The sequence below is a fragment of the Vicugna pacos genome, chromosome 6 (genome assembly GCF_048564905.1).
Source record: "Vicugna pacos chromosome 6, VicPac4, whole genome shotgun sequence".
In the NCBI taxonomy this organism is placed as follows: domain Eukaryota; kingdom Metazoa; phylum Chordata; class Mammalia; order Artiodactyla; family Camelidae; genus Vicugna; species Vicugna pacos.
This window is the reverse complement of record NC_132992.1, coordinates 33,583,404-33,607,265: the sequence shown is the minus strand read 5'-3', so window position 1 is coordinate 33,607,265 and position 23,862 is coordinate 33,583,404. Positions and strand designations below refer to the sequence as shown.

Below are 23,862 nucleotides of genomic sequence, written 5' to 3'. Positions count from 1 at the left end.
ATCGAGTAATTATGGGATTTCTAATATTCTTGTGGCCTGTGTCCTTGAGAACCAGAATTTTTTGTGTGGCAGAGAGGAGGTACAGAAGTGATACAGAGGTTAAAAACCTTGTAGCCCTGAGTTTGAATAGGAACTATCAGTATGAATTCATGAGGTATTTTATCTCCCTATCCCTATCCACTGAAAAGATCTAGAAACAATCTAGTAGCAATAAACACTTCTACCACCTGGATCTTAAAATATCATTTCCCAGGGGAAGAAACCAGAGCTTGGAGACAATGGCTGATTCCAGGTCTGGGGCAGGAAATGTACAAGATGAACATGGAACAACTTACCATACTAGAGAGCAAAGAAGCCAGCAAACATGATCAGAGTAATGGCAAAAGGACTCAGGAGCCAAGCTCTTATGGCCAAAAATGGGTTAATTTGAGCATTAATAGAAGGTATATTTAAATCCATGAGTTCATAACAGGTTGTGTGTGTGTGTAACCTTTTTGAAGGATGATACAAAACCAGATTATTATTTTGAAGATGATAAAAGAATCAAGCAGTTACCTTGCTGTTCCTATATAAACTGTACCTCAGGGTAATGAAATAGAAGATAAAAGAAGTGTTCCTTTGTAAAAGTATTCCAACTATTATGACAGATTTTGAACAGAGCTGTTTTGAAATCCCTAATAAATGAATGAATCTAGGCACTGAGCAACAAAGCCTGGATTCTTCAATGGTTAAATTGAAGGAAAAGAAAGGAATGGAAGAGGAGCCTGTAGATTGAAAGAGACTTAAAAGGCATATGGAATTTTTTTAAATGGGCAGGCCTAAACTGTAATGTTTAGGGATCTGGATTTTGGTAATAAAACTCCAAAAAGAAAAAAAAAAAGCAAGGATGTTATTGTCATGAACCATAGTGTCCATTTACACCAGGAAGGGCTGTGATGAAGATGAAGAACGTGGCCAGGGTGGGTGGAAGGGCTTTTGGTATTTGGCAAAATTCTGTTTCTTTCTCTGGGTGATGTTTTCAAGGGTATTTGCTGTATATTAGTTTATTAAGCTATGTTTTTGTTTTGTACGATTTTCTGTATCTGTTTTATTTTAAAATAAAATGGTTTATGCTGTACACCAGAAATTAGCACAACATTCTAAATCAAGGGGGAGCAGTGATAGCTGAGTGGTAGAGTGTGTGCTTAGCATGCATGAGGTCATGCGTTTGATCCCCAGTACTGCCATTAAATAAATAAATCTAATTTCCTCCCCCAACAAAAAGAAATTAAATCAACTATATTCAATAAAAAAGGCATTACATCAACTCAAATAAATAAATTAAAAGTTAACTAAAATTTGTTAACTATATTGTATCATTTATTTGGAGGTGTAGGACATGCACCGTTATTTTATTCTAATTGATAAAATCATTTTTAAGGCTGACACTTCCTATCACTGTGCATTTAGGTACCAGAGAGGTGCCTGGAACCCCGGTTCCTTGCCTCTTTCCTGGAAGGACTTATTCTCAAACCTGTTTTCTTTCTCCCCTAAATTTTATTTACATTGCTCATTTCCCTCTTAAACTGTAGAGTCAGCAACATATAATACTTGCTTACGGGGCCTACTCTAATCAAAACAGAATGGAAAGGTGAGAGCAGCTAACATATTCAATGTTTATTTCTTGCCAGGCATAGTGCTGAGTGCCTGGCTCCAATGATTCTTTTAATCCTCACAACACTTAGATGTAGGCACATCCCCATTTTACAGCTGAAGAAACTGAGAGGCACCCCTGGCCAGAGACTACTAGGTGCCTAACATCCATATTATGCTGCTTCTGATCATATTGTTTCAGTTACCACATGCTGTTTATAAAGCTGAAGCTCTGTATTTATAAATGCAATGGGCTCCATTGCTAACTGTCTTTTAGGATGTGAACCACTCTGACCTTCAGATTCTTTCCTGCTCTTACGCATTGTAGCTCGTTATTGGCTGTTTTCTATGAGAACACTTGGTGTTTCCTCCTCCAGTGTTTTCTTTTGAGGGAATTTTTTTTTATTTACATTTTTAAAATGATAATTTTAATTTTATTTGTTAAAATTTGTTCTCATTTTCTGGGTATAGACTTCACTGTACCCATCTCAGTTTATACATTCACTCAGCCTGATCCAGATCACAGGTGAAGTTATTCTCAGCTGATGCCCCTGAACAGTGCCTGGCACACAGAAGTGTTAGCTGCCTTGATACTGAGCTATGTTTTCATGCATTCTTTGCGAGTCTCAATTTCAGGTCAGGCAGGAGGGAAAACAGGTCGAGAATTGACAGTGGAGCCGCTTCACTGGAGAGTGGGGTCGGTTATACTGGCTTCTGCATCTCTGATGGGAGATTGGGAATTTTAGACCTACAAGCTGTACTGAGCAGCTCACAGAGGCCCCACCTTTTAAAGATCTCAGAACAGGAGTAGATACTTCCTTCTCCAAGCAATTTCTACTTATGTGGCCCAGTGGTCGAGCTGCCTCTTACCACCAGGCTGTGCCAGGCTGGGCTGCACTGGGCCACCAGCTGCTTGGAAGGGCTGGAAGAAGATTGTGAAATTGGTGTCAGAGGGAAGCCTGGGATGGTAGGCAGGAAAAGAAAACAGCACAGATGTTATAAACAAGCATCTCTTATTATTGGACAGCATGTGGGGAGAGGTCTGTGGCCGAGTCTCATGGCAAGCTGCTCATATTTTCTGCAAGCCTGGTGGCTCGCTTATTCTGGGGTGTGGGGGTGGGATGCTGTGCTCTCTCACTAGGCAGGAGCCCCAGGCTGGGAGCCTCAGGTCACATTTTGTGCACACGTCCCTCCAGGGCCTCCAGCTCAGCCAACACCTCTTTGGGCAGATCCTGGTTGACCTGCTCTGTCAGGTAGCTCCGAATGTCACGAACTTCCTGTTCCCAGAAGTCCTTGGGGAGTGAGAAGAGCTGGGTGGTGTCTATGGCTCCCAGGCCGCTGAGATCCAAGGCACCTTCCTTTGGCACCAGCCCGATGGGCGTCTCTCGGGCACTGTCCTCCCCTTCTAGCCTCCGGCAGATCCAGTCTAGCACCCGAGCATTCTCTCCAAAGCCTGGCCACAGGAAGCGGCCTGCCTCGTCACGCCGGAACCAGTTGACATGGAAGATGCGGGGCAGCTGGACCCCCTTGCGCCCTTCCATGCTCAGCCAGTGTTCAAGGTAGCGCCCAAAGTTGTAGCCGAAAAAGGGCCGCATGGCAAATGGGTCATGCATGATGACCTTCCCTGGGGAGGAGAGCAGGATGGGTAAGGAATCTTCCTCCTTACTGGAGAAGAGAGAGGCACCCTGCCTCCAGCCAGAGGAAGTTGTGAAATGTTGGCAGTTCTGGAATAGCCTCGAGGCAGGGTGAAGAGAAGGGAATGGGGGAAGGAAACATGGGAAGCGGTGGGTAGGAGGAAGGTCTGGCTCAGGAAGGGAGAGAAGAGGTGATGCTGGCACAAAGAAAAGGGGCAGGGAGGGAGCTTACCTTTGTGTTCAGCTGCAGCAGTGGACTCTGAGCGCATGGCACTGCCCACAAACACGCCGTGGCGCCAGCTGACGGCCTCGTAAACCAGGGGGACTCCTGGGACACCACACACACAATCACAGGCAGCTCGTATCTTTGCACCCTCACTCCATCCCTTCTGGTGACTTTGACTCCTACACTCTCTCTCTCTCTCCCCTAGGACCTCAACTGTCGCCTTTTCAAACCCCATGCCTCCCCACCATGCCCTAATTTTGCATTCTCCAGGGGAGTGCTCTAGAGGCAGACAGCTGTAGTTGGCGATCTAGCCTGACGCTCTCTGAGCTTCAAGTACAAGGGGGAGGTGGGCTCTGATAGAGAGCCAGACCCTTTACCCAGAAGGCATGGAGCCCACATGAGGTTTACCTTTGGGTCTGCGACCTCCAAAGATGATGGCGTCAATGGGAACACCCTCCGGGGCCTCCCAGGCTGGATCTATGATGGGGCACTGGCGAGCCGGGGCACAAAAGCGAGAGTTGGGATGTGCACAGGGCTCCTTGTCACCTGGCAGAGGAAATACCATCACTATCACTCCCAAGGGCATGTGCATCCCCCAAAGACACAAACATTTGCAGGTACCCTTGCACAATTTCTTTTTGCCTCATCGGCTCCCTGCAATCTCAGGTTGGAGGTTGATAAGGAGCAAGGGGAAGGGAGCCAGGACATCACCCCCAAAGATCAGGTTATTTATCCATGATGGTGCTATCGGCTGAGCTGTGGGAGAAGAGTGGGAGAATTGGGGTTTAGCAGGACACCAATGTTTATGCCGAGCCACATGGCATTGACCAGTGCTCAAGGGAATGGGGTTAGATTTTGGCATACGATTATAATAGAAAATTTCCCCCAGAAATGCTTCTTTTAATTTACAGGATGATTATTTAAATAAATACTCAAACCTAAAGCAAAAATGGAAGACTGTCAGGTCAGTTTTTCAGATAATTGACTTTCCATCAGCAAATGCGGGAGACAATCTCCTGAGTTATCAAAATGCAAAGGGGAATCGATTTGAAAGCTAGCAGGATTTTGGTGATTTCCCTTGGTCGGCTCAGACCCTGCTGGAGTGAAAGGGCTTGAAGAACTCAGACTAGAAGATAACCTGGGCAGGTGTAACCTGAGGAGCCCAGGTCATTTGGCCTCTTCAGGTGCCCTGGAGAGGGGTTGGGACCAGTCATTGGCAGATGTGTAAAGGACCATCATGGGGGCCCTGAATGGACACGGAGCTTTCTCTGCTCGAGGTTGCTGGTCAGACCTGGGGGGCAAGGAAGTCACAGAGCCAGGGCCCCCAGCTCCTGCCTCCACTCTCACATAAGAGCCATCTCTAATGCTTCTCTCTTGCATTTCCATCTGCCCCCAATAATACCCTGGCACAGGGTATTATTCTGAGAATTGAAGCTGGGCACAATATGCCCCAGTTATACCCCTGAATCCAGAGATGATGAAAGGGTTGGGGAACTAGCCTGTGGGGAAATATGAAAGTTTCTTGGATTTCTCAGTCGGGTGGGGAGGCTGAGAAGGGCTTAATGATGGTGTTAGAGAAAATGAAGGGTGATTAGATGCAGAGGGTGACTGCTAGGCCAGCCTGGAAGATTTGAATGTGGGCTTCAGTGACCACAGGCCACCCTCCCCTGCCACACTCTTCTTTGTCCAGCTTCCCCCGCCTCCCATAGGCCTCGGCAATCTGACTGCCAAAGGCCACTGAAAGCTGAAGGTCCAGAGTGCAGGGCTAGGGGAGGGGGCAGGGCTGCAGGGCTCCAGAGGGTAATGACAGGGTTGAGAAACTAGCTTCTAAGAGAGGCTAAAGAGCTGGTCTGATTTCATCTGGAAGGATTGGGGTACATGTGTTGGAGGGACAGGGGAAGAGTGAGGGCAATAATACTGACCTTTAGACAATGGTTATTATACGGGGGGATGGTGGGGGCCAAGTGGCAGAGGGAGGGGCAGGCTTCTTCCTTCCTAATGGGTCAAACTTTATGGATGTGCTTTGAGCCCAATTCCTTCTATAATAATTTCTAAGACAGCCCTCCCCCTTTAAAAATATCCAACTTATATTGAGAATTTAGTCTGTATTTCGCACTGTGTTGAACCCTTTGCATGCATTATTTAATTTAACCCTCCAACACCTTACGGGATAGGTACTGTAATAACTCTCCCCATTCAACTCATGGGGACTCTGAAGCTCAGGAGGTTGAGCGACCCAGCCAGGACACAGAGCCAGTACTTGGTGGAGTTGGGACGTGAACTGAAATCTTGCCTGGGGTTGGAAACTGAAGATTCGTAACTCCTTGTGCCTCCTGGAGGTCCTGGGAGATGGCGGCAGGTTGCAGAGGAGGCTTTTATATCATCAAGGTGCTGAGCCCTGGGGGCTGTGTCATGATTCCCTCACCCCACATACCAGGTTTCCAGGGTTTGCCCAGCCAGGAGGTCACGGTGACACCAGGTGGAAGAGGCAGGTCAATGCCCTCCCAATACACGCCGCCATCACTGGTCTCAGCCACGTTAGTGAAAAGAGTGTTACTCTGGATTGTGGCCATGGCATTGGGGTTGGTGGTGGCAGAGGTGCCAGGTGCCACTCCAAAAAAGCCATTCTCAGGGTTGATGGCCCGGAGGCGACCTGTTGGGAGGAGAAGTGAAAGAAAGGAAGGACTGACCAGGAAGAGTTGAGAGGTTAAGTTGCAGAAGGTCCTGCTCTGTCCCTTCCTTCCCTGAGCTGGACCCTAGATCTGCTGGGGAAGGGCTTTACACTTTCAAGGTGAACGGGCTGCTGGGAGGAGCAGTTGTTCAGGAAAAGCTTGTTACTGACAAAGTTCACCATGAGCAGAGGAGGGGAGACTCCTATGCTCTGGTAAGAACCAGAATCGAAAGTACAATCCGAGGCTTCTCACCATCACTGTCAAACCTCATCCAGGCGATGTCATCCCCAACACACTCCACTTTCCAGCCTGGCAGTGCCGGCCGCATCATGGCCAGGTTCGTCTTGCCACAGGCACTGGGGAAGGCGGCTGCCACATAACGCTTCTTCCCCGCGGGGTTGGTAATACCCAGGATCTGCGAGTTGGGGAGAGAGGGAACAAAGAGAAGGTCATGGGAGGTCAAACATGGTCTGGATGGGAAGGAAAGCTAGGGGTCAAGAGGGAGGACCGGTGTTTATTCACTAAATAGGGGCACTGCCTTGCCACAGGGCCTGGGGTGGTGGCAAGGTGAAGCCCCCCAACATTCAGCAGCCTTGGGCCAAAGCTTTGGGCATTTGGTCAGAGTCCCTGGCCACTGGTCTGGCACCTGGCAGTGGAGATGCAAGGCTGAGGCTGACTGGCCAGGCCCCGCCCCTGCCCTGCTCCCCAAAGCTGCCCAGATCCTCACCAGGCCCTCACCAGCATGTGCTCCGCCAGCCAGCCCTCATCCCGGGCCAGCCGAGAGGCGATGCGAAGGGCAAAGCACTTCTTGCCCAGCAGGGAGTTGCCACCATAACCGCTGCCGAAGGAGACGATCTCCCGTTGGTCGGGCACATGGCCAATCAGGGTTTTCTCTGGGTTGCATGGCCACTGGCTCACCGGCTCCCCTGGGGACAAGGGGTCATGGGGCTAACAACAGGGGTATCAGGCACTGGGGTATCAGGGGCTGGAGGGGGGCAGGAGTTGGCAAGAGAACCACCTGGGAGCAGTGGTGGTGCCAGTGGGTGGCTAAAGCCCTCCACCTCATAATATCCATCAGTTTTCATGCCCCTATTCTTGGAAGTGGATAACTGAGTCTTCTCAACCTTATGCAAATGGCTCCGCCAACACAGCTTGACCCCCAGCCCACTGATACCCAAGATCTTGAGAAATAGGTATCTCACCCATCAGGGTGGGTAGGATTTGGGGTTCCCTCTGAATCTAAGAAGGCCTTTGTGTCCTCCCCTGGGCCGAGCAGGCACTCACCTTGCCCAGTGAGGGGCTGGCCCACGGAGTGCAGACACTTGACAAAATCACCATCTCCCAGAGCCTGCAACACGGGCGTCCCCAACCGGGTCATAATGCGCATGCTCGCCACCACGTAGGCTGAGTCCGTGAGCTGCACTCCGATGCGGGACAGTGGGGAGCCCACGGGACCCATGCTGAATGGAAGCACATACATGGTCCGGCCTGTGACGGAAAATGCTACCTGGATGAAGGATTCCAACCCATTCAGACCTTTGGGGCCCCTGCCTCTGGGTCCCCGCCCTGGTTACCCTGCATGCAGCCCGGAAACCTCTCATCCACAGCTTGCTGGAACTCAGCTGGGGACATCCAGTTGCCCAGCTGCCCACGGGCCCCACCAGCCGGGAGGGGCACCGTGTCCCGTTGAGAAGGAGTTACAATCACCGTCTTGCTCTCTACTCGTGCCACATCCTTGGGGTCTGTACGGGCCAGCCAGCTAGGGGAGAGCGGATACCAAGAAGATATTGGCCAGCAGATCTCCCTCATCCCCAGACCCACTCTTTCAAGTCCAACTTTGACCCTAGGTCTTCTGTTGACCTTATTTTTCCCCCATCCATTTGCATCCCATCTTGAGGGGTAGTTCCCTTGGCCCCAGCCCTCTAAAGGAATTTTGCCTCAGCAAAAACTCTGAACTTGTGAGTTAAAAAAGACAAAAGCAAAAGCTTTTATTTGCATCAGCTCTTCACTTAACATGAAAATATAGACCAATCCCAAGAATTCCTGATTGTTTCCCCCGAAGTGCCCATTCTTGCGCATTCCATAGGGATGCTCTACTTAAATTTGATTTTTGTCTTGGTGAACCCAAAGAGGCCTCAGTTCATGCAGCTGCCCCCATCTTGCAGGTTGCTGAGCTCAAGGCTTACCAGTTGTTGTACTTGGGGAGCTTTCGGATGAGTCCCTGCTGTTCCAGCAGGGTCAGTATGGCAGTGTTCTCAGCCTCGGTCCCATCACAGATGTGGATGCCCTCTGGTTGGCAGAGGCGGGCACTGTGTTCCACAAAGTCTCGAACCTTAGCAGGCACCTGGCCCATATCTCCACTGAGGACTCGCAGGGTCTGGACGCTGCGCCATGATGACCAGCCCCAGGGGCTCAGCCCATGCCAGCTAAGCCTATGAGAGGAGAAACAGAGGTAATGGGCCAGGTGTTCTCGTGAAAGCTGGGCTGTAGGAAACGTGCTAAAGCAGGTCTGGGTGCAGGTACCACGAAGAGGTAAGAATAGGTGTGGGGTGTGGGTTCAGGCCACGTGCATCTTGTGGCCCTTATGAGGCTTAGTGAGGGTGTCTCCTGATTAGGAGGGGACGGATATTACCAAATGAGCATAAAGGCACATACTTGGCTGCATGGAAGTGCTTGTATAGGCATGCTAATATTATTGCAGGCTTAGCCTATGCCCGTGTTTAACTGTGTCTGGCCAATGTTTGGAAGTGAACAGGTGCCCTATGGCCCAAATGTCAATAAATGGTGCCTAGGTGATAGATTCATGTATCTGATGTTTGAAGCTCTCATCCCTGTTCTTTCTCAAGTATAGTTTTTATAAGTTAAAAAGGCAGATGTTTTAATAACCTATAATGGAAAAGAATCTGAAAATCTAAACTGAATCATTTTGCTGTATACCTGAAACTAACACAACATTGTAAATCAACTATACTTCAATAACAAAAAAAGGGGGCAGCTGTTTTTATTCTTTTCTTCTGGTGTGCATGCTGTGAGCCTGTGAAAGCCTCAAGCAAAGGACCTGGTCTTTGAGATGGTAAGTCTCAGGTTTCTAGATTAGGGCCCTTGTACAGAGAGTGGGTGACTGGATGTGGGGGTTCCAGGCATTGAATCTGCAGCTGCCCCCTTGAGCCAATAAGGATTGCATAAAATGTTGCCATGGGGTAGGTATTTTTGAACTGTGTGGAAGGCTTACTATTGGGGAATGTCACTGGCTGGGGTTCATGCCCCAGTCTGTAGGAGAGCAGGGTCTCTATAGTCTGTCCCTTTATACTCCTAGGAGAGGGAAAGGTAGGGTCTGCTCTGATTGGCCTGGACCTGGGGTGGAGTGGCCTAGAGAGAGCAAAGGCCAAGAGAGGGAAGTTGCCCTCCTCCTATGTCAGGGCCTCGCCCACCAAACTGTGCCCCACACGCCCGGGGCTGCATGACTCTGTCCCTCCCTGGCTCTTTTTCCTGGAGAACACATGCTTAGAGAGCTTGGCTGTTGGTGGCAGGGTGGACCATCAGCCTGCAGGATGCTCAACTCAGAGGGAGTAAGCCTGGGGAAGAGGGGAAGCTCAGGCCATAGATGTGGGAGCAGGAGCCTGGCTGGAGGGGGAACTGGGGTGGCTTCCCCTGGGTAGAGCAGGGTAGAAGTCCAATATGGCCCTGGGGCAGAGGAAGAAGGCTCCTGGGACCTGGGTCTGTTCCTGCCTGGGAAAGAATTTCCCCTCTAGAATTAATTTTAAAGGCACACAGTCTTGGGGAGAACTTCTCTCCGTGGGGGAGACGGGCTCAGGGAGTCTCTTGCGAAGTTCCCTCATTCTCCTTCAGTCCCCTGAGTGGGACCTTCTCCTTTTTGTCTGCTCCAGTGACCCCCACAAGGGCTGGCCAAGTGGAACCAGCTGTGGGAGAGACGGGGGTTCCCTCAGACTCTGGGACCAAAGCTGAGGAAAAGGGAGGCCACAGAGGGAAGACAGGAAGCTGTGAAAAGGAGAGGGCAGACAAGCAGCGCCTAGGGGCTCCCATCCTGTCAGGGGACAAAGCCAGCCTTATGAGAATAAAGGCAACCTAGCCCCCACCTCCACCTTGCCTCCCTCCCTTCCCCGCGGGGGCCCAGGTCCCTGGTCCCTCTGGCGGCCCCCGGGGCTTCCCGCCAGGTCCCAGTTGGCCAGGTTCCAGTCAGGGGAAACCAGGGAAAGGCTGTTTACCTTCTACCTTCTTTAGGGAGCTCTGAGCTCCATCCCCAGGGGCTCGTGCACCCTTGACCCCAGGGCCCTACTGCTCCTCACCGGAACCTGGGGCACGAGGGGGTTACATCTGTAAAGCAAAGGAGGAGACACGGAGACTGGGCCCAGCGGGGACGAGCAAGGAGGGGGAAGGAAGTTCTGAGAGTGGCAGATAGAGACGGTGTGGTCAGGGACCAGCACAACAGGGAGAGGGAGGAGGGGACAGAAACAGAGAGACCTGGGGCAGCTGAGGTCGCCCTGATCTCCGGCGAGACGCACGACCCGAGAGGCAGGGGATCCAGACACACTCGCCCCCTGCCCACCTCCTCCTCGGGTGGGAAACCAGGTGGGGGCGGGCGAGCAGGAGAGTGCAACTGGCAGCCCCGAAGGGTGAGCGCGTCGAAAGGTGAGGGTCCGCCCCGGACTGGGGGTCACTCACCGCAGGCCGGGGCGGTACACAGCAGCCATGGCACCTGGGCGAGGGCTGCGGGGTGGCCACGAGAAGGAACGGAGCCGGGGAGATGTGGAAGGCGGGGAAGGAGGGAGCGTGGCGCAGCCAGCCGGAGCTCAGGCTAGGCGGGAGGCGCTTAAAAAGGAGGCGGGCGGGCACAGGGGCGGGACCTAGCAGGGCCGGCAGGACCGGCAGGACCCTCTCTCCGCCCTGGGGTTCCTGCCCCAGGTCCGCCCAGCCGCCGCCCCACCCCCTGCGTCCTAGCCCCCAAACCCCTGTCTCCCATTGGAGGACTGGGTCCTCTCCTAGGTTCCCCCTCCCCGAGGCCCCTCCCCGAGGCCCCGCCCCACCGCTCCGCCTCGTCCCCTGCACATGATGTAACTTCGAGGACTCTTGCTCCTGGAGACAGCGACTGACATGGGGTGGCAAACAGGCTAGGAACTAGGCGCAAAGCCAGGGCCTGGTTATTGCCTTTCCCCTTCTTCCTGGGGCCTGAGTACTGTGAGCCCAGGCCCTTCTGTTTCCCAGGGCCCAGTGCTAAGGTCCCCTGAGTTCCCAACCCCAAATCCTTGTTTCTTCTCCTCGTGATGAAGGCTATTTTCTGCCTTACCGTGAAGTGGTGGTGTCTCTCCACCCTAAAATGTCTTCTTTGGGCCTCTGCTGTGGTCATTCTCTCCATATTCCCCTGAAGAAGTCATCTGCCCCACTCAACCACCACCTTAAAGTCCTCAGGTAATTTCTCAAGTTATGTCTCCATCCAGACATCTCTCTTAAGCTGAACACCACTGGTGTCACCCCAAATGCTATAGCATCTCAGACTCAACATGGCTATGGTATGCATTGGCCCAGCATCTGCTTCCCATTTCTGGTAATCTCACCCTGATGTTTCTTTGGGGAACCACCTCCTCAGTCTGTGTGGTTGTGTGGGTCTCCTGGGGTAGGCTCTCAGCTTGGCCAATTTGTGCGTTCTTCACTCTGGCCATGGCTATTGGGAATATTCAGGATTGGGCATGAGGTCCCTCTCTGGGGCTTTTTCCGTCAACTTTCAAAATGAGCTCTCTTTCTGCGGGGGTTGCTGGGCTGGTAGAATGTAAATCTGATGCTGCTGGGTGTCAGCTTGGCCCTGCAAAGCAGGAACCTGCCTGAGACGGAAGTCAGACTAGAGGAAGCCACCAGAGGGATTTGAGAGTGACAGATGCCTGATTCTGGGTATAGGAGTCAATAAATTTCTTCTTTTGCTGAAGCTAATTTTAAGTGAATTTCTGCCATTGGTAACAGAAACAATCCCACTTCTCAGATTTCTCAGAGTTCTGTGCTGGAACGTAACGAGACAAGGAGAGCTGGCCTCCAGCCTTGGGCTTGCTGCTGGCCCTCATCTCTTCCACCCAGGCTCCTTCCTGGGCTCAACTTCATGTGTATGTATTTGGGACTCTTCTCTCTAGTCCCTACATCCAGACTCTGTCCATATCTACTCTACTGCAAACAGCTGCCTCTTTGGTCACCATCTGGGCCTAAAGATGTGCACACTAGTGTCATCATGTTCCACCTATCGAAGGTCATCATTTCTTCTGTGATCCCGCACCTGCTCTCAAGTTTCCCTATCTCAGCAAATGGCACCACTATCTAGCCAGTTGTCCCAGAGGAACCCGAATCTCTAGACTATTCCTTTCTTATCTTCCATAGACAATCAGACACTAGGACCTTTGGATTTGTACTTCACAATTAGCTCTTAAATTGGTGTCTGACCCAATGGCCACTGCCATAGTTCAGGGCTTAGCTCTCACTTGGCTTCAGGCAATAGCTTCCAAGAAACCTCTTGGCTTCCCACCTCTCCAAATGCCACCCCCTCTCCCTCCCACAAAGCTATTCTCCAAACTTTGCACATAAGTTCACTTTGGAAAATTCAGAGAAAGGGATAATGTTTATCGTGTGGACATTAAGTGCCAGGCTCTGAGCCAGCAGCTTTACACACATAATCTCTTTCAGTTTCACAAAAGCGCCATTTTACCAACGTGGACACTGTGGCTTAGAGGTGCTCAAAGTCACACAGCTGGTCAGCAGGAGAAGTGGACTCTGAATCCAAGTCTTTCTGACTCTAATTACCAATGTTTTTTTCCCCTCTGCAATCCTATGCTGTTTCCTTGATTTATCATTAAGAAAAAAATTAGATCATATCACTCTGAGTCTTAAAATTCCTTCAGGGCTTCCTATCATATGTGGCAACTGATGTCCTTCATAATCTGGCTCCTACTTACCCCATGGTGTCACCCCCACTCGCCTACTTGCTGCCTTCTCTCCTACATACCAAACTCTGCAGTTTCCAGAGAACTTCTGTAATCTTTTTTGCCCTTCAGATTTAAATCAAACATTACCTCCTATGTGAAAGTCAGAGTGCCCCTTAGAATTAACAGCTGTCTCATCTGTGTCAGTTCTATACTGTGTATATACCTATAGTTTTGAATTAATCACACTTTATTATAGTTGTTTTTGTATCTCTGTGATCTTCACTAGTTTGTTAGCTACTTGGGAAAAGGACCCCAATTTTAGTCTTCTTTTTATTCTAGCTCCTAGCAGCCTCTGGCCATTAATAGGTACTTATTCAACATTGGTTGAATGAAAGAATGAATGAATCCCTCATTTCTAATCCATCCCCTCCGTTTCTTCCTTAACTTTAGGCAGACTGAGCAAGGGGCTCTGTGAGGGTTTCCTTGCACTGCTGATTCCCTTTATGTTCCCCATAGTTTTGTTTAGATCCCTGGCCCTCCTCGCAGCCTGGCCCACCTAGCTGGCCCAGTGTCAGAGACACACCACCAGGGGGCAGGGTGTGACCAGCCTTGCCTAGGTCTGCATTTTCACCTCCCCAAGGGCCTCTGGGTCCTGTCCTTGGATGTCTCACAGACCTCCTGGGGTGGATATCGTGGTGCGCTGCCCAGATGCCCCCTTCAGGATCTTGATGCTGATTGAAACTGAGCAGAACCCTGTGGGACCCTCCCAGGTACAAATCCTTTCCATGTCCCCCGTTTCTTGTTTCTTGTTTGTTAGAAAAGGCTTCAGCCTCCTAGACCTCCCCTGGGGCACAAAGGGCAGATTCAGTTAGTAATCAGGGAGGGGAGGCAAGGCAGAAACAAGGGAGGAACAGTCAAGAAACAACAGTGCAGCTATAAAGCAGGGTCCTGGTTCCTCCTCAAGGGATCTACATCACGGTATCTTTGAGTTCTTCTGCAGGAACTAAGGCCCCCACCCAGTGGAGGATGGCAACTTCAGGCTGAACACAAGATTCCTAGAACACTGTCTTGTGACCTCACCAACCAATCAGAAGAAACTCACATGCCCTGCAGCCTCATCCCACATTTTGCCTATAAAAACTTCTCCTTGAAAACCATTGGGGAGTTTGGGGTCTTTGAGCACAAGCCACCTGTTCTCTTTGCTTGGCCCTGCTTACCTTTCTCTGCTTCAAACTCTGACGTTTTGGTTTGTTTGGCCTCACTGTGTTTCAGGTACATGAACTTGCATTCAGTAAGAGGGGCAGGGTGTGACCAGTTCACCCAGGTCTGCATTTTCTCCTCCCCATGGCCCTCTGGGTCTGGGCCTGGAATGTCTTGCAGACCCTCTGCAGTGGATGCTGTGACCGCAGATTCCCCTTCATGATCACAGCACTCGTGGTCCCAGCGGCTGAGTTTGGCTGCTGATGGCTCACAGCTAAGCACTTCCCTGAGCACCACCTGGAGCTGAAGGGCGTTGTCTTGCCAAAGGCAGCCCCCCTTTCCCGGGCAGTTTGTATCCAATGACAGGTTGATGCAGGAGTCCAAAGGCCTGGCCCCTTTCCCCCATTTGGGACACTCTGAAGGTCCATCCCAGCTCCAGAGCTTCTATGGGGTTAGCGGAAGCCTCTGTTTCAGCTGTAATGCTTTTCAGTTCTTCCTTCTGCAGAGTCCTGCTTCTCTCACTGACTTTGAAAACCCCCCTCAACAAACCACCCATACAAGTGTACAAGTTATCCTCTCGGAGTTTGTTTCCGGCTTAAGATATCTTCCCATCTCAACTTGGATACTGCATTAAGCCCCTAATCTGACTCTGATTCCATTTTGGCCCTCCTCACTAGATCCAAAGTGGTGTCTTCAAACACAATCTGATAATTCCATATCCCTGCTGAAAATCCTTCAGTAGCTTCTCCCTGCTCTCAGAGTAGACCCCACATCCTAAACTTGGCCTCTGAGGCTCTGCATGACCTGGCCCCTGCTAACTTTACCACCCTCACCTATCGCCTTTCTTCCCGCTTTCCTTGGTTTCTACTCTCTGGCTATGTTGGTCTTTTTTTCAGTTTTGTGAAGACATCTACCGCTTCCCTGCCCAGAGCCTTTGCGTATGATTCCTGTGGCTTGGAATCCTCATCTTCTCCATACCTCCAGGCATGGTCACTTCTTACTCCCCTGACCAATCTCCATTTAATGTAACTTCCTTAGGCAAGCTGTCGCTGCAATGCCACCCTCTCCCCTGCCCCCACATTAGATGAGGTCTTCATGAAATAAAGTCTCACAGCACCCTGCCCCTCTCCTTCAAAGACCCATCTCTTATAATGGTCTGTTTTTCGGTCTCCACGGGACACTCAACTAAGAGCATCGAGGGGGCGCAGAGAGGCAAGGGGCAGGGACGGGCTGTGGCTTGCCTCGCAGTGGACCACCCGCCTGCTCCCAAGATCCAACTACGAGCTTTTTAACTGCAGCAACTTTAATATACACTATTGGAGCTGGAAAAAAAAAAAATAATGGTCTGTTTTTATGTGAGCCCATCCCTAATATATGTAGGGCCTGGGGCAAGAGCACAAATAGAGGCTTACAAACCTTATGTTTAAGTATTTAAAATGTATGACTCAAGCTAACAAACTATTAAATAATACATGTTCTATTCTTCTACCTTGACAAATACACACATAATGGTCTGGAATTTGGTTCAAGCTTGGATTCAGATTTGGATTTTATTTGGAATCCTCAGGATTCCACAGCAGAATGTGGTGATGCAGGGAGTGGCAGCTTTCAGCCACGGGCCCTCGGACCCACGTCTTTTCCCCCCTCTGACACCACCTTCTGCTCTGAGGAGTCTCATGTGTATGCATATAGACCTTCTTGTCTACACATCCCAATTCTGTGCACAGCCTCCTGAAGACAGCCACGCTAAGGACGGCCAAGGATGTAAGGATGTGTATGTATATAAGTAGTGTGATCTACCCTTGGGAGGGAAAACCCAGGAGAGAGGTCCAAGTGGACCTTAGGAGTAGGCTAGGGAGGCCTTCGGACAGGGAATTCCTACATGTCTGGAGTGTGGTGTAGAAGGGGATTGGAGTGCAGGCAGAGGAGGCTGGCACTCCACACTCCAAGGGACACAGCCAGCTGGCCAGAGTGGAGCCTTCCAAAGCACAGGGCCCAGGGCAGGGGCCATGTTTCTGTTTCATCAATCTATAAGCTCCATGAAGACAGAGCTGGTGTCAGTCTGATTTAATAAGGTGTCCCTAGTGCCTAGCATAGTGTCTAGTACAGAGTTGGTGTTTAATAAATACTTGTCAAATGAATATACGAGGTAGACCAGGAAGAAGTTTGAGAATTTGGATCCATCAGTGAAGATCTAGATACCAGAAGTCAGAACTAGGGATGAGAATGGGTCTTACAGGGCTGCAAAAATTGGGGTACAGGACAGAGGAGATGGGGAGCAGAATCCTGGATTATCAACTCTGTCTCCCCTCCTCTCCTTCCTCTTTGTTTTCTACCGCACTTCTCTAGGCTATTTGCCTGCCTGGCCCTCTCTCCCCATGATCCAACATCCCTCTGTCCGTATCTTTCTACCTTTTTGTCCTTTGTCCGCTGCTCTTTCTCTGTGGCCTGATCATCTGCCTGTTCCTCTGTATTTGTTTCTAGTTCTCAGTCCCCAGTCTTACTTTCTTCTGTCCCTTCTTCTACCACATTTGCTCTTCTAATCCCTTCCTCCCATCACCCCTTACTCCCTTCTTGGTCCCCTCCCAGAAGCCTTCCCCTCTCTCTTAGCTCCCTATGGGCTTTTGCCTGTCTCTTCCATGTGCCTATGTCCCTCTGTCTCCTTCAGTCCAAATCCCTGGGGACCCCCTGACTAGTTCTGCCTTCTCCCCCAGGTCTACACCTACTGCCTCCTTAGCTAAGTCTTCTTGCCTACCTTTCTCTGTTCTGTCTTCCCCAGAGTCCACCTGGTTTCATCTTTTTCATCCCCATTTCCCTGTCCCCAGATGTCCATGGGCCAGTCAGTCTCAGTGTGCCTCCCCTCTCCTGCCAAGAGAACCCATTAACCACTTCCTGGGTCCCCATGATGCTGCAGTCTCTCCTCTCTGTGCCCTTGGTCCTTTCCTCTGGCCCAGCCCTCACCTCCTAGACTCCTTTCCCTGGTCAGTGGCGCCTAGTCTGAGCCCCAAGCGGCTCAGCTCCCCTGAGCTTGTTTAGTCTGACTCCTTGAGCCCGTTAGCAGCTTAGCCCTCCCACCTCTCCTCTGAGCGCTCCAGTAAACAAGAGGATCAGCGCAGACCTGACAGCTGCTGGGGGGCAGGTGTCTGGCTAGACCAGACCAGGCCTGTGAAAGGGGTGGCAGTCAACGCTTGTTACTCTTTCTTCAACCAGGGAAATTCTGGGATCTCTTTCCTGGGTATTTACCTTAGAACTACATTCTGTGGGCATGTGTATGGGGTTCCCGGTCTCCATGATCCACAGTCCCATTTTGTGGCCTTGTTCTCAGGCCTTGGGGTTTTTGATTCTTCTGCCAAAACAGCACTAGATCCAGGCAATCATACAGAGAAGCCTTTCCACTTGAATAATGACAATGGTCTCCTCTGTACAAAATGGAGGCTAGGTGTGGGAAGAGAGATAGCCTCAGATCTAGATTTTTTTTTTAAGGAGGTACTAGGGATTGAACCCAGAACCTCACACATACTAAACACACTCTCTACCGTTAAGCTATACCCCACTCCCCTCACATCTCCTTATATGTGTGTAGAGAGCATGGTAGGAGAGAGTACATGGATTACCCCCCACCCATCGACAAAGGAAGCTGAGTTGACTATAGGCACTCTGTAGACCAGGGGTCCTCCAACTTTAGTGTTCATCAAAAATGCTTGGAGGGCTTATTAAAACTCAGATATTGGAGGTCCCACCCCCAGAGTGACTGATGCAGTAGGACTGAAGTAAGGCTGGGGAATTTGCATTTCTAGCACGTTCCAAGGTGATGCTGCTGGTCTGGGGACCACAGTTTGAGGGCCACTGTCTTAGATCAACTGAATCTACTAACTCTTCAACTAACACATAAGGCTAGGACCAGGTTAATTTCTGCAACTGATGCTCCTTGGGGCTGATGGACATCCAAGTCTCTCTCTGAATTGGGAAAGAGGACCTGTTAACCTCATGAGAGTGTTTGGATGTCCTTAGAAGGTAAGGGAATAGCTTTTAACTCCTGGAGTTCTATTCTAGTACAGACCTTATTTAAACAGCTTCAGACAGGTTTAAACATCTCCTTGGCTAATTCCTAGTATCCCTGTTCCAACTTCTACTCGGGGATGATAGCTCTAAGAGGTGTTAGGGGATTAGGCTGAAAATGTAGGTCATCCCCCAGCCATCTGGGAACCAGAATGAGTGAGAGAGGAAAAGAGAGGGACAGAGACACACACAAGGAAAAGGTGAGGGGAAGCAGAGGGCATATGAGGGCAGGTACAAAAGTGTCTCGGATGGATTGGTGGTGATTGGATTTCAGTGTCCCGAGGTGGCTTGGAAGCAAGGGTTCCTCATTCACCCTTCTGCTCCTGAGCTGGCCTGCCTGTCCCGGGGCCGGGCCATCCAGTTCTCAGCCTCTCCCATTCTTGCTGACCCAAGAGGCCAGGTTAAAGTGGGCTTGGGAGAACTTGTACTCCCCCAAAACACTGACAAGGCGCTGCAGAGCCTTGGAGGGTAAGGGCTCTGGGAGCTTGTCTGGCCCTCTTTTCCAGTCCCGGGCTTTCAGTCACCAGTGGCTGAGGGTTGTGTCTACATGAGGGTGACAGTGGGGACACAATGAGTCAGATAATCAGGGAGGAGCTTTGTTGGGGAAGATGCCCTGTTCCCTTCCTTGAGAACCGCATACTTGTCCTCTCCTTTCACTACCCTCAAACCTGTCAATGAGATATGCAAATGATCCCCTTACCTCATTGGCTGGAGGCCTGAGAACCACAGATGACCTCAGAGAGCTGGCCCTTTAAGAGTGCCGAGTGGGCTCTGTGCCCATAGCCCCTTGTTCTGAACACAGAGGCACCAGGCCCTGCTCGATGGGGCCTCCAGTCTCTGGGGAAGCTGTGCCTGCCTGGCTCTGACACGGACACATCATCTCTGCTATCCCTAAAGTGAGTATGTCTGAGGCCTATCTGGGTGCCGGGCCTCTTACCTAGAGCTCCTTCCTTCCACACCTGCTGTCTGCTTTCTGGTGTCTGTCTTCAGGAATTTTCACACTTCTGCCCCTGCTGTACTCCCACCCTGACTGGCTTTCTGTCTCTCACTGCTATCACATCAGGAAGATAAACAGCCCTCCTCACTTATCTCTTCATCCAATTCTTTCTGGACACCTCTCTCTGTGTCTCACCATCTCTTCCCTGCCAAAGATCAGTCCCTTCTAACTGTGTTTTTGTTCTCATCCCCTCTGTCCTCTCAAGAGTGAGGGGCACAATAGATAGGGCGATAACCTTTCCCTGGGACTGGAAGAGAGGCCTTGCCCTTCTCCTTGCCTCTCTGGGCAGAACCTGGGGGCCTGAGATGTGGTTGGAAAGTGGACTACCCAGTCTTGGGGCATCAAGATGGAGCCAACTCTAAACCCTGGGGATGAGCACCTCCTGCCTTGCCCCACCTGGGGCTGTTAGAACTGGGAGTTGGGCTCCAGCCTGGGACTCCCAAGCTGGGAAGGATCCCCAAGGTCACCCAGCCAGAGGTTTCTCTAGAGGGCACATGCTCCACAGTTGATAACAGGAAGGAGAGTTCCTGAGTGACATAAGTTTGGGACACTGCTGAAGTGGTTTACTGAAGGACCTCCAGAGAACTATGCTGCTGTGCTTTGTGAATTTGCAAGAGGTGGGGATGGGAGGCAGCATTTGTCAAAATTATCTGAGCACAGACCCCCCTCCTTGCATATTTCTCAGACTTCGTGTTTCACAGAACATGCTTTGGGATATGTTAATGTCTAACTACCTTCCTTGAACAGAAGAGGAAATGTGGTCAGGAAGGGGAAAGTGATCTGCTCAAGTTCACACAATGTGGCAGGTCCTGGATAGAAGGAGGAAAACTAGTTTTGGTTGGTTCCCCTTGGAGACACTGACTTTGGAGAAAATGGCGGAGGATGGTCACCACTCAGTCCTGATTTTTCTAGAACGGATTCTGGGACCTTCCTTTTTTCCTTTCCTTTCTCTTTTCCTAGAAAAGATTGATTAATCCACAGAATGAATGTGCACTGAGGGTCTTTGTGCAAGGCATTGGCATAGAATGTTATACCTCTCCATCTACTTCTGAGAGATAGAGAGGTGTAACAGTATGTTATCTACGTATATTAAAATTCACAGCATATGTGCCTTCCCATTGCCCTGAAATATACACATACTGTGTCACAGTTAATTAAGCCATGTTTTTTAATTGCTTGGAAAAGGAATGATGCCTCTTGAGATGACAGAGCCGCTCAGCAGTTTCCAGCACTAGAGTTGGAAGTACTGCCATATTCTTCTTATTTTTTGTAGATCCCAGAGGCACCAGGGGGCCAGAGGCTGTGCTGTCCTCTTCCTCATTCAGACCTTTAAGTTGCTTGCCCCCTGGTCAGGAGCCCCTGCCATCTGAGAAGTTGTCCCTCAGCATCACCCCGGCTTTCCAGAACTCTGGCTCCAGGGCACTTGGGCTTTGGGGGAAGCAGGTATTGGTGAAGGAGGCTGGCAGGCAGCCTCCCGTGGTCCAACCCTCTCCTCTTTTTCACAGGTGCACCCCTCCCATTCCAGCCCCAGAATGGCACTCCCTCCCAGTCCCCTGGCCATGGAATATGTCAATGACTTTGACTTGATGAAGTTTGAGGTGAAGAGGGAACCCTCTGAGGGGCGATCTGGCCCCGCCACAGCCTCACTGGGCTCCACACCCTACAGCTCAGTGCCTCCTTCACCTACCTTCAGTGATCCAGGCATGGTGGGGGCCACCGACAGCAGCCGGCCAGGCCTGGAGGAGCTGTACTGGCTGGCCACACTGCAGCAGCAGCTGGGGGCTGGGGAGGCACTGGGGCTGAGTCCTGAGGAGGCCGTGGAGCTGCTGCAGGGTCAGGGCCCTGTCCCTGTTGAGGGCTCCCACACCTACTATCCAGGGAGCCCAGAGGAGACAGGAGCCCAACATACCCAGGTGAGTGATCAGTGAGCTGATCTGAGGCAGCGCAGGTGAAGGAGGCGGCCAGCCCAGAGAGGAAGGAGAGTCCCTGGAGAGGGTTCTGACTGGGAAAGGGCCAGAGTTCAGGAGAAGGGAAGAAGGGCCTTGAAAAGATATCAGATAGAGAAAACTATGTTCTGGCCCCTCCTTTTTTTCCCCCAAGTGGAGAGAAATGAGTAGGCTGAACCAGGAGGGAGGGGGAGAAGATAAGGTTAGAAAGGGGAGAGTTGAGACTTAAAGGGCGTCAGGAACGGTTGATTACTGGGTGGTAAATAGATAGTCTGTGGAAACCGGGGAAAGGATTGTGCGTGGAATGGAGCGAAGTTGAGACTGTGGGAACCAGGATGAGGTTAGCCTTTTCAAGACTCCGTGCTTCCCCAGCCCTCAACCTTCTCAGAAAGGATTGGGACTCATCCTATTAGTTATAGACACAGATGGGGGTGTTGAGGGCATTAAGATGTAATCCAAATCCTTTGAGGGTCACAGGGTTGCGGCCTTCAGGACAGAGGAGCGAGGTGCGTCGGAGGGTCAGGGTCTGTTGGGCCCGGGCCCACTGGACGCATGTGGGCCTGGAGCGGGTGCTGAGGACCGCGCAGGGCGGCGCGGGTTTCAGGCGCGCGATTGGCTCGCCCGACAGTGGTTAGGAGACGGGTACGGGGATACGTGTCCCAGGGCAGGGACCCGTGGCGGAGGTGGGGGTGGGGCAGGGGAGGGCGTGTTGGGACCTGGGGCGGGATCTAGACCGCCGGTTAGATTCTGGGGAAGGCGAGCGTTCAGGTACAGGTGGCAGCCGGAGGCGGAGCCTTCCCGAGGGCGGGGCCAGAGGGCAACGCGACACTAGCGTGGAGTCCCCAAGATGCCGGCGCTGACCGGGGCCCTGCCCGTTCCCTCTGCAGCTGGCGGAGCGGTTTTCGGACGCGGCGCTGGTGTCGATGTCTGTGCGGGAGCTAAACCGACAGCTGCGGGGCTGCGGGCGCGACGAGGCTCTGCGGCTGAAGCAGAGGCGCCGCACGCTGAAGAACCGCGGGTACGCGCAGGCCTGTCGCTCCAAGCGGCTGCAGCAGCGGCGCGGGCTGGAGGCCGAGCGCGCCCGCCTGGCCGCCCAGCTGGACGCGCTGCGGGCCGAGGTGGCCCGCCTGGCCAGGGAGCGCGACCTCTACAAGGCTCGCTGTGACCGGCTGGCCCCGAGCGGCTCGGAGCCAGAGGCCATTCCCACTTCTTCTGAGCCGCTGGCCGCGGAGTGGTGGAGTCGGTGGGCGGGCGGGGCACCCCACCCCGGAGGCGGCTGTACCATTCACTAGATGGTTACTGAGCCCTTTCTGGTGCTAGACACTCCTTTGGATGACCACACAACTATCCCCCAATTTCCTGGACCCTCAAGGCATACTCCGGGGTTAGATGCTGGTCATTTTCTGGGAAAGGGGGTCCCGTCCCCTCACACAGGATGTGCACAGAAACCTTCCACCTTCTGCCCCATTCTACATGACCAGGACACTGAAATCCGCAGGAGTCAGTGCCAGGCACTGCGCGTATGGGGGCGATGGAAGGGAGCGTGGATGATGGCTGGGTGACACAGTGAATGGGAGGTGAGGGAGTGGCGCAGCTCCTCCCTCAGTTTAGATTTTAATTCAAGGTTTTCAACCTGTAGTGCATTAAGGTGGTAATTAGCAATGAGGCTGTGTTTTCATTCCAAGACTTGTAGCCTCCCCATTTTAGGACTACTGCATTTTCATTTCAATTCCCATTATCAAGGCAGACCAGGAGCTCTATTCAAGAGGCTCTCTTCCTGTCCAACTCAGTGGCCTCCAGGGCCCAACGCAACAAGACCTGTGGTGGGTGTGGGCTCAGAGAGAACACCGAACAGGAGTCTAAAGACCTGGGCCCTAGTCTCAGCTCTGCCACAGGATGCCTCTGTCACCTTGAGCAAACCATTTACTCCCTGGCTTGATTGCCTCATCTAATCCTCATTTAGATTGGATGACTTCTGACACTTTTTCAGTTCTCGCATCTCAGGGTGGGATCCCTAATGGTCTCCCCAAGAAGCCCCCAATTGCAGCTCCAGCTTCCTGACTGCAGCCTAGGCGGTGGATGAACCCATGCACTGGTCCTCTGTTGCTCCCTCCATGCTGCCTTGGCCTCCAGACCTGCACAGGGTGCCCCTGCTACCTCCTGCCTCTCTGCGGGCTGAGGTGAGACTTTCCCTAGTATGACAAGGAGCTGAGAGAATGCAGCTTTTGTGAATTAAACTTGAAGTCCAGGCAGAACTCTATGCTACTGGCTAGATGTTCTTGCAATTTAAGAAGTGTTCATTCTTGTTCATTCTTTACCCTTATTCCAGGCCTGTGTGTGGGGGTGGGGAGAGAAGAGAGAGAGACTGGATAGCCCCCACTTAGGCTGAGTGGAACCTCTCAGTTTTGGAAGCACAATGAAAATGGGGTGGAAGGGAGGGGACTGGGCCAGATGGTGCCTCCTCCTCCCACCTCCACTGCAAAGGAGCCCAGGAGCAGTAGTGACCGGGCCAGGCCTGCCTATGGCTATCTTGAGGGCTCACAGTTGCCATGGGAACCCAGGCTTCCAGTTCAGCA

The 23,862-nt window shown here is 51.6% G+C and overlaps 2 protein-coding genes across 2 annotated transcripts; one reads left to right on the top strand and one right to left on the bottom strand.

Annotated features, from left to right (window-relative positions):
• Positions 1 to 2,629: 2,629 nt before the first annotated feature.
• Positions 2,630 to 11,056, bottom strand: PCK2 (phosphoenolpyruvate carboxykinase 2, mitochondrial). The gene is made up of 10 exons (XM_031678871.2): positions 10,848 to 11,056; positions 8,351 to 8,596; positions 7,739 to 7,923; positions 7,449 to 7,652; positions 6,903 to 7,090; positions 6,417 to 6,579; positions 5,927 to 6,145; positions 3,901 to 4,038; positions 3,499 to 3,594; positions 2,630 to 3,256 (listed from the first exon to the last, which is right to left on the bottom strand). The coding sequence occupies exons 1-10, from the start codon at positions 10,874 to 10,876 to the stop codon at positions 2,802 to 2,804; spliced, it is 1,923 nt and encodes a 640-aa protein (XP_031534731.2). The 5' UTR covers positions 10,877 to 11,056; the 3' UTR covers positions 2,630 to 2,801.
• A 4,835-nt stretch (positions 11,057 to 15,891) lies between these two features.
• Positions 15,892 to 23,556, top strand: NRL (neural retina leucine zipper). The gene is made up of 3 exons (XM_072963956.1): positions 15,892 to 16,048; positions 20,846 to 21,253; positions 22,174 to 23,556. Exons 2-3 carry the CDS (start codon positions 20,873 to 20,875, stop codon positions 22,576 to 22,578), a joined length of 786 nt encoding a protein of 261 aa, XP_072820057.1. The 5' UTR covers positions 15,892 to 16,048; positions 20,846 to 20,872; the 3' UTR covers positions 22,579 to 23,556.
• The last annotated feature ends 306 nt before the right edge of the window (positions 23,557 to 23,862 follow it).

Bases quoted from the DNA above. Each gene is read 5' to 3' on its own strand.
- PCK2 (XM_031678871.2), bottom strand. From the start codon at position 10,876: ATGGCTGCTGTGTACCGCCCCGGCCTGCG. The intron at 8,597-10,847 runs GTGAGTGACCCC...CTCCTCTCATAG, and splicing joins GTGTACCGCCCCGGCCTGCG to GCTTAGCTGGCATGGGCTGA. The intron at 3,595-3,900 runs GTAAACCTCATG...GTGGTGTCCCAG, and splicing joins TGGAGGTCGCAGACCCAAAG to GAGTCCCCCTGGTTTACGAG.
- NRL (XM_072963956.1), top strand. From the start codon at position 20,873: ATGGCACTCCCTCCCAGTCCCCTGGCCATGGAATATGTCAATGACTTT. The intron at 21,254-22,173 runs GTGAGTGATCAG...TTCCCTCTGCAG, and splicing joins CAGGAGCCCAACATACCCAG to CTGGCGGAGCGGTTTTCGGA.